This window comes from Nelumbo nucifera, chromosome 6 (assembly GCF_055504915.1).
Source record: "Nelumbo nucifera cultivar China Antique chromosome 6, China Antique-T2T, whole genome shotgun sequence".
NCBI lineage: Eukaryota > Viridiplantae > Streptophyta > Magnoliopsida > Proteales > Nelumbonaceae > Nelumbo > Nelumbo nucifera.
The window spans coordinates 42755386-42764490 of NC_142654.1; the positions used below are offsets into that span (position 1 = coordinate 42755386).

Consider the following 9105-nt stretch of genomic DNA (forward strand, 5'->3'; position numbering starts at 1 on the left):
GAGTGAAGAGAAAGAATGGAGAATCACTATTGTCGTAAGTTGCAGCAGTAGTAAGGAATGGAGAAGGATGGAATCAGGAGGGAAGAGGAAGAAGAAGAGGGAAAGAGAAGGAAGGAGGATGAAAAAAGAAGAGGAAAAGACGGAGAGACCAAAGGTAGAGTGGATGTCGCCGCCGCACTAGTTTCGTTCGAATAGGGAAGTTGAATAGTAGATTTAGTTAAATTGCAAAGTTAGCTTTGTATTTATAATAGGGCATAATGGCATTTCTATAATTTTAGGGGTTTTGAGGAGTACTTTTGTAAGTTTGAAACATTTAGGTCAAACCAGGTCTAGGGTTAAACCGAAGTTAGAGAGTTAAAATTGGTATGACTATAGAGAGGGGTTTTGTGTATGTGGGCGAATAAGATGGGCCCGGATCAGGTAGATCTGGAAAAGGGGGAAGGAGCCTTGATTCGATTAATCTGGAACTTTGAAAGGGAATCTTGTTGCGATGGATGGCTAAATAGGGGCATTTTGAGCTGAAATTTTACAGGTGGCATATATTTTAGGGTATCAAGGATCTGGTGGTAATGTCTGATTGGTATAGGGGGGCAAGATCATAGGAATTTGGGTGAATGAGAGGATCCAAAATGGAATCTTAGTTTGATGAAAGGGTAAATGAAGGAATTTTGAGTCAACGAGAGGATCCAAAATGGGTAGGTATTTTAGCATGTTTTGGGTTTGATGGCAATGTCTAATCTAATTGTTGAGATGTAAATGGGGGTTGATCGGGGCCATAGGATTGGTATCGAGCAGGTTTAACGATGGATTTGAGGGCTCTTGGGGTGAAATTAAGGTTTCTTGGGTTTTTAGGTGTTTCAAAAAGATTGAAAGGGTCTGATAAGAAATTTAGGGTGAATTAGGGGTTCAAGCAGCAGACTGAGCAAAAATCAAGTGTGAGCCATTCCATAGGCAGCATTTCTTTTGTCTTGCATTTGAGGTCCGCTACATAACATTGCCTCACAAACCACTGTTATGTTGTCATCCATCGAAAACTTTAAGACTATGTTGTTTAAAGAAATCATCACCTTTAATGAAGGTAATGTTGGTTAGCCGATAATTGCATTTTATGGGGAGCAAACCTTGACAACTAGGAACTTGGTCAGAGTAGTGTGTCAAGCTTTGTCCCTATTTCGGTGATCTTTCCATTAAGCTTGATGGTTGTCCCAGAGAAACCAATCAAGGGGATGTCGATAGGCTGGACTCAATTAAGGGTCATCCTCACATAATTGGCAATCATGAGGGAGATCACCAATGTATCATCACGGGGGATGGTGACTCCCTGTAGATCATTGTTAGAGAAGGTGATAACTCCCTGTGAAGTTGTCGAGTGTAGGCCTTTTGGGTGGACAAATTCTCTTTGCTTGTTCTTCAAACAAAATGCAGGAAATATATAGGAGCAATGCTAAAAGGGTATTAATTGAGATCAAATATATTGTGTGTAGCTATCTCTATTAGTATGAAGAGTGGTTGATGTGTTAATTCACCTTTAAATGAAAGCCAACTCTATGTTTGTCTTAAACCACAAAGGCCAATAAATCCACACACTATTACTACAATAGAGGGGCTTCTCAGCCTATATAGACACAAGAGATAAAACCCAAACAAGGTGTACGTACATAGTGGTCGTTAAGACCATCAAAGTATAGAGGGTGTCAAAGCAACGCTACATGGACGCTTGCGATGAATCCATAACCCATCACACATTTGCGATGAATTCATCGCGGATCTGTGATTGTGATGAATTCATACCCGAGACAGGTTGTGATGAACTTCGACTAATGCGAATTTACGATAAAGCTAAGACATGCGCGAGTTTGCGATGAACCCCGGACACACATGGATTTGTGTTGAACCTTGAACACGCATGGAGTTGCGATGAACCCGACACCATTACAGAACTGCAGAATTACAGTAGATTGGGAATAAATGCTTGTTACACATGCATCTTTAAATTATGCATGCGAGTTTAATGAAAGTACGTCTGCCAAACAATGACATCACCCACGCCACGTCAGTATAATAAGGGTACATATAGAGAGAATCTAAAAGGGATAAGATTATCTAATAATGATCTCTTAATAGTCAAACAAAAAGAAATATCTCATTTTCTAACAAGAGAGATCATCTTTCTTAACAGAAAAAAAACACTTTCCTTGATAGCCTTAACTCTTTCTATAAAAAGGGGAGAACAATTCTTTCTTGAGGGACAACACAATAGAATGATAACTCTCACAGGGTTTCTCACAAAAGAGATTCTCCCTTCTCTTTTTTCTTCATCCCTCTTCCCCACATCCTTTCTCTCTCTTTCCAGACCTTTAGAGACCAATGAACCTCCGCCTTACCATGGCAATTACATTAAGATGTCTGGTTTTTGTCTCCGATCTCCAATGAGAGGGCATCAATAATTTTGGTCTTACGTAGTAGGCGTGACAGGGGAGTGATATCGAAGAAATCTTCTCTCCGCCTCGATCAGAACAAATGGTGAAAACATAGAGACAAAAGACTCCATCTTCGCCGCGCCATTCACCAACGCTATCGAAAGTGTGAAATTGGTCTTACTACAACCATCGTGACAAAAGCAGTGTACAAAAGAGAGTCTCTTCTCGTAGTGAATCCAGTGGCGGCGAATGACTCTCATTCGGCACGTTCATCTTCCATCTCTGCGCCCTCGAACAAAACCAAAACGGGAGAGCAGCGGCCAATTTCCACTCCCTTCGTCGGATTCCTCCCCCTCCCTTTTTTTTTCTCTCTTTTCTGCCCTCTTCTTCCCCTTTTTTAATTATTTTATTTTATTTTTTTGAATCCCCAAATGCACTATTCCTCATCGTCTCCCCTGTTCGAGTGGAAGCCGGCGACAACCGACCTCACTTCTCCCTCTCTCTCTCTCTCTCTCTCTCTCTCTCTCTCTCTCTCATCTACTCCTTTTTTCCCAGACCACCCGAAATCCACTGTTTGTCGCCCCCCTTTCTCGACTCCAAACTGAAGTAGAGCACCGAAGACCCCTTAACCTCCTACTTCTAATCCACCAGAATCGAGACTGAATTTCGTTTAGTACCTCTACTCCATCGAGAAAACTCAGGCTCAGATGCGATCGGTTTCCCAGAGTAACTCTCCGCCGTCGTCGACAACATCACCCTCTTGAAAACATTAGTCGGATATTAGTTAGCATCGCTTTGGTTTCCTTTTAACGGAAATCGTCCCTCAAGTTGCACAACATCAACTCATTGTCTAGGCAATATCACTCACTGAAGAATCCAGGGAGTAGACGTAGAAGAAGATTCTTTTTGTGGTTTCATCATCTTCCTACAGCAGCCCATTCGGTTCCACTCTCAGATGTCCATGATAGCGGTCGGACAGAGGTGACAGCGGCGGCGGCAAATCCACTTTCACCATCATCTTCTCTACCCAAACCAGCGACAAAGCGATGGGATCGAAGCTGCATTCGCGGAGCTCTTCTCTTCTTCTTACCTGAGTCCAGCAAAGAATCTGATCGCGGTGGTGATCGGCGGTTTCCATTATTTGGTTTCCGTCAATCTTCATATAGCAGTCCATGAAAGCTGTCTGTGGTAATGTCAAATCTGCTCGTTCCCCTTAAGAGATTGATCCCAGTTGCAGCAAACCTTCCGGTTTGTGGCTAAATTCAAATCAGGTAATTCCCCTCCCCCCAGTCTCTTTTTTAGTTCGTATTTGCTTTATTGACTTTTGTTTTTTTCTACCTCCTGCTTTAACCCGGGGTCGAGGGAAAGGAGGGTCGAAGGAATGGGTTCACCCGTTCCTTTATATTGTCAGCCGTGAGATTTTGTGTTTTGTTTTTTGATATTTGTGTTAAATTTCAGCTCTATTATTCTTGGAGGAAGGGGAATGCAGGACGATGATTTGACCCAACCCCTTGAGACAATGACACGTGGACCTGATTCAACACGAGAAATATCTCAGCATCACAGTCTGACTACGACTAAGTAACGAGCCTGCAGGACATTTCGCTATGTCATAGCTCGTTACAACGCGAGCTCGAGGTCTCCCGAGCTACTGAAAGGGAATACTCCAAGACTATCCCAACTCGCGAGCTAGGGTAACCAGCTCGCTCCAACACTTAGGCAGAAATACAGCCCCAAAGACAATCTCGATGAGGGTCACCTCGAAGTACCCCTGGGAGCTTGCTACGAAGTAGCTCGCGACAAGATAGCTCGCTGCGTGACAGAGTAGCTCGCTACAAGGTAGCTCGCAACTAAGCAACGCGACGCTCTCAAGAAGCTTCTATCTGGCAAGACCGTACCCGTCAGACTGCACCACGTCTCTTGACTGACAGCGCAGTCCCTGCCCATTTGACAGACTGTACCCACGTCTCTCGATAGATGGTGGCGTGCTTGTCCTCCCGGGACATGTCACCCATCCAATTGGGTAGTACCCTGCGACAGTCACCTGCGCAGCCCTGGCAGGTAACGGCTGCGACAGAAGCCCAATAGCCGCTTTGACAAGAACGCCCCTATAAAAGCCCCTTTGTCGAAGGGGAGAGGGATCTCTGATCAAATCGGATTTTGAGTAATCTTACTTGCTCTCGAAGTAATCTTGAGAACTCGGTGATCTAGCGCAACCTACACTCTTAGCCTCTTTACACTCTTTACTTTCTCCCCCAGCGTTCTAACTTAAGATTCGGAGTATTCCCCCTGGGCAAATCCCCCGGGAATCCTTCACCTTCTTCTTCTCAGGTGTCGTCCGTTGCTAGCTAGGAGCCAGTCAGCAGCTAGCTAGGAGTGCCCGGATCGTTCCGCATCATTTGGCGTCGTCTGTGGGAAATGCTTCAAGAATCCTTCCTTTAAGCTTTTATAGTTTCCTTATCTGAAAACTTAGCATTCATGGCTTCTTCCAGCAATGCCGAACGTGGTGCCAGCCAGAACGCTTCTTGGGAGCAGCCCCAACTTCCCACAATCTGTATTGGGCAGTTCACCGTCCCCCTCTCCATGGCCGGAGTTCCCAGTTTGAACGTGCCTCTCACAGTGGCACCCGCGGTCAGTCCACTCCCTTCCACAGTGGGAGCAACCTTTGCTGAACCCTCGGTTGTGCCCCCAGCGGTCAACCCGAACCAGTTGGAGGATTTAATGCAGTGCATGCGAGCCATGCAAGCTCAAATGCAACAATTTCAACAATTCCAACTCTATCAACAACACGTGCTGCACCAGGTTTCCCAATACCAGTATCAACAGCAGTTTCCCTCTCTGCCTTAGGCCCAGCCGTCGCTTCCCCCTCGGCATTTGGCCACGAAGCAGACCAAGCCCTCCCGCCGGAGTGAACAACCTCACTGGGGAGAGGCCTCCCAGGCCCAGGACCCAGGACCCACCAAGAGCCAAGCCTCTTCCCATAGCCAGAAGGAGAGGCCAGCCACCCCCGCCTCGCAGCCTGTGGGCAGGTCGGGGGCCTCCCAGCTAACCAAGCCCGAATCGCCTCGGCCTTCGCAGTTCGAGCTCCTGCTTGCGGAGAATCTGTTCGAGGTTCTGGCCGCGAACTATAGGCAGGGCCCTTCGGTTCAGAGTCATCACCAACAGTCTAAGCCCATCGAGCTCGGCGACACTGAAGCATCAAGCACCAATGCCGAGCCAGCAAAGCAGCAGCAAAGACGCCGGCGAGCTCGCCGAGCTGCTACCCGAGTCTCTCCCGAGCTCAAAGGAAAAGAGGAGGTGTGTCAGGTGAAGTGAAAGTTACCCCTCTCCTCTCAGTTTCTTCCCCATTATCTCCAGAACTCCTTGTTGTCCCCATGCCAAGGGACTTCAAGCTCCCCCCATTGGACAAGTATGACGGATCCTTCGATCCAAATGATCATGTGGACGCCTTCTAGTAACAGATGCACCTGGCAAGAGCCAGTGAATCCTGCATGTGCGTGGCCTTTTCCACCACCTTCAAAGGGGTAACCTGCACATGGTACCGTAACCTCGCGCCTGGTTCGATAAGAAGCTGGGCACAGTTTGTGCAAGTTTTCACCTCCCACTTCGTCACCAGCAAAAGGTGCCTGAGAACTCAGGAAAGCCTCCTCAACATAGTTCAAAAGGAAAGAGAGTCCATTCGGAGTTACATCAAGCGGTTCAACGACGCTTGTTAACAGATACCCGACCTGGATCTCACAGTTCGCCTCACCGCAGCCAAGCGAGGTATCACCCACAAAGAGTTCAAGTGGCACATAGTTGTCAATCAACCCAAGACCGTGACCGAGTCCTCAAGCTCGCGGACTGGTTCATAGGGACGGAGGAGGAAATCAACCAGAAGGGTGAGCAGACCCTTGAGAAAAGGAAGAGGGAACCAGAGCCCCCAGCTCAGGGCGATAGCAGGAAGAAGAAGGACCAAGCTCGGGGGGCAAAGCTAAATCAGCCTTTTCAAGCTCCAGCAGCAGAAATGGACTATACACCCCTCAACGCGAAGCGGGCTGAGATCCTCATGGCGATCAAGGACGCCCCGTACATGAAGTGGCCACCTCGGCTGAAGGCGGACCCTAACGTTAGAAATAAAAATCTGTACTATAGCTTTCATAAAGATCACGATCATAGCACCGAAAGTTGTAAAAACCTCCACGATGAGATAGAAGAACTCATCCGTCGCGGATATTTGAGAAATTTTGTACAAAATAATAATAATAATAATAAAGCAGGTCGGCAAGGGGAGCAAAGTAGAGACGCTCCCGAGTCCAGCAGGCAAGTGGAACAGCCACAGAAGCAGCCCCCCGAAGAAAGACCAGTTCGGGGGACCATCCACGTCATAGTTGGAGGCTCGATTGTGGCGGGCTGTACCTCAGCTGCAGCTCGCGCATCAGCTCACGAGGCTGCCAGGGAAGAACAGAACCCCCCAAAGCGGCCAAGGTTAGAAGAGCCCATCTTCTTCACTGAGGATGACACGCGCAGGGTCCACAACCCCTATGATGACGCGCTCGTCATAAAGGTGAAGATCAATGACTTCGAAGTCAAGCGCGTCCTCGTCGATTCAGGCAGCTCAGTGGACATCCTCTTCAAAGCAACCTTCGACCAACTGCAGCTCCAGGAGAGCGACCTAAGGCCCACGAACACTCCCCTGGTAGGCTTCAGCGGAGAGGAAGTCAAGCCCCTGGGAAGGATTACAGTACCCGTGGAAGTCGGCACTTGGCTTAGCATAGTGAGACTCAACCACGATTTCTTAGTGGTTGCAACCCCCTCCCCGTATAATGCCATAGTAGGTCGGCTGATTACCCATGCCTTACGGGTTGTAGTGCCCACCTACTACTTGGCCATAAAGTTCCCCACGGACTTCGGAATCGGGATAGTGCGAGGTGACCAGCTTGAGTCTCGCAAATGCTACGTCGCCGCCCTCAAGGGAAAAGCCAAGGTGGCCGATGACCTCAAGCTAGAGTGACCTATGGAGCAGAGTGAGGAGCGAGCTGCGCCCACAGAAGAGACCGTCTCCATCCCAACCTCGGCGGAGGACCCAGCCCAGACAATTCAGATCGGTGCTTCCATCGAGAAGCCTCTGCGATCTAAACTGGTACGCTTTTTACTTGAGAATTTAGATGTTTTTGCATGGTCTGCGGCAGAAATGCCCGGTATATACCCTAGCATCATAACTCATAAGCTTAATATGGATCCTGTAGGTAGGCCCGTTAGACAGAAGAAACGCAACTTATCCCCAGAGCGATGGAGGGCAGACGAGGAGGTCGGGAAGCTCCTTGCAGTCGATTTTATCAGGGAAGTCCATTACCCAAGCTGGGTGGCCAACCCCGTTCTGGTGAAAAAGGCTAACGGTAAATGGCGTATGTGCGTGGACTACACCGACCTGAACCGAGCTTGCCCAAAGGACTGCTTCCCACTCCTCAGGATTGACCATCTGGTGGATGCGACCTCGAGGCACGAGTTGTTGAGCTTTCTAGACGCATATTTGGGCTACAACCAGATCAGGATGGACCCAACAAATGAAGAAAAGACTGCCTTCATAACCGAGTTTGGCCTATACTGCTACAAGGTCATGCCCTTTGGGCTAAAAAATGTCGGGGCGACGTTTCAAAGACTTGTAAATAAACTGTTTGAGCCATTGATTGGCCGAAAAGTAGAATGTTATGTAGACAACATGGTTGTCAAAACCCAGTTTTCGTGTGACTTAATACAAGATTTGCATTCAGTTTTTGAGATTCTGCGTAGATTTAATATGAAGCTAAACCCGAATAAGTGTGTCTTTGGCGTCACATCGGGTAAATTCCTAGGATACATTGTTAACCGGCGCGGCATTGAAGCCAACCTAGACAAAATAAAGGCCATCCTAGATATGAGACCACCCCGAAAAGTGAAGGAGGTTTAGAGGCTCAATGGCCGAATAGCCGCTTCATGTCCAAGTCAGCAGATCGATGCCTACCTTTCTTTAAAGCAATTAAAAGCAAAGGGTTTGAATGGACCCAAGATTGTCAGCTCGCGTTTGATGAGCTCAAAAAATACCTCGCCAGCATACCGGTCTTAACCCGGCCCGAAGAGGGCAATGTTTTAGAACTGTGCCTCTCGGCAAGTGACGAATTAGTCAGCTCGGTACTAATAAAAGAAGTAGATTGGGTCCAACGACCTATCTACTATGTTAGTAAAGTGTTGCAGGGAGCAGAGACAAAATATCCGGAGATAGAAAAACTAGCCTACGCACTAGTTATTGCAGCCCAAAAGCTTCGTCCGCACTTTCAAGCTCATATTGTTATCGTCCTCACCAACAAACCTCTGAGGCAAGTCCTACTCAAGCCCGAGGTCTCTGGTCGACTAATGAAGTGGGCCATTGAGCTCAGCGAGTACGACCACCAATACAAGCCACAAACTGCTATTAAGGCCCAAGCTTTAGCAGACTTCGTCGCGGAGTGAACTTTCAGCTCCGAAGTCCCCAGGCCAGTTGAGAACGAGGCCCCTAGTTCGGGCGAGCCCGGAGCTCCCAGGCCGATTGAGTCCGTTTACCGTGAGGTAGCAGCCAGTGCGGCATCTCTCCTAGTTAGGCCAAGCGCGAACTAGGATGAGGAGCCTTGGATCCTTCACGTAGATGGCTCCTCGAACCAGCAGGGCAGTGGAAACGGAATAGTTTTGC

General features: G+C 48.0%; 1 protein-coding gene across 1 annotated transcript; it reads left to right on the forward strand.

Moving 5' to 3' along the window:
* The first annotated feature begins 2053 nt into the window (after positions 1 to 2053).
* Positions 2054 to 8043, forward strand: LOC148790808 (uncharacterized). Its single transcript, XM_088890527.1, has 2 exons — positions 2054 to 3691; positions 3879 to 8043. The coding sequence occupies exon 2, from the start codon at positions 6427 to 6429 to the stop codon at positions 7411 to 7413; it is 987 nt and encodes a 328-aa protein (XP_088746653.1). The 5' UTR covers positions 2054 to 3691; positions 3879 to 6426; the 3' UTR covers positions 7414 to 8043.
* The last annotated feature ends 1062 nt before the right edge of the window (positions 8044 to 9105 follow it).

Excerpts from the sequence above, each read along its gene's own strand:
- LOC148790808 (XM_088890527.1), top strand. The coding sequence starts at position 6,427 with ATGGACTATACACCCCTCAACGCGAAGCGGGCTGAGATCCTCATGGCG.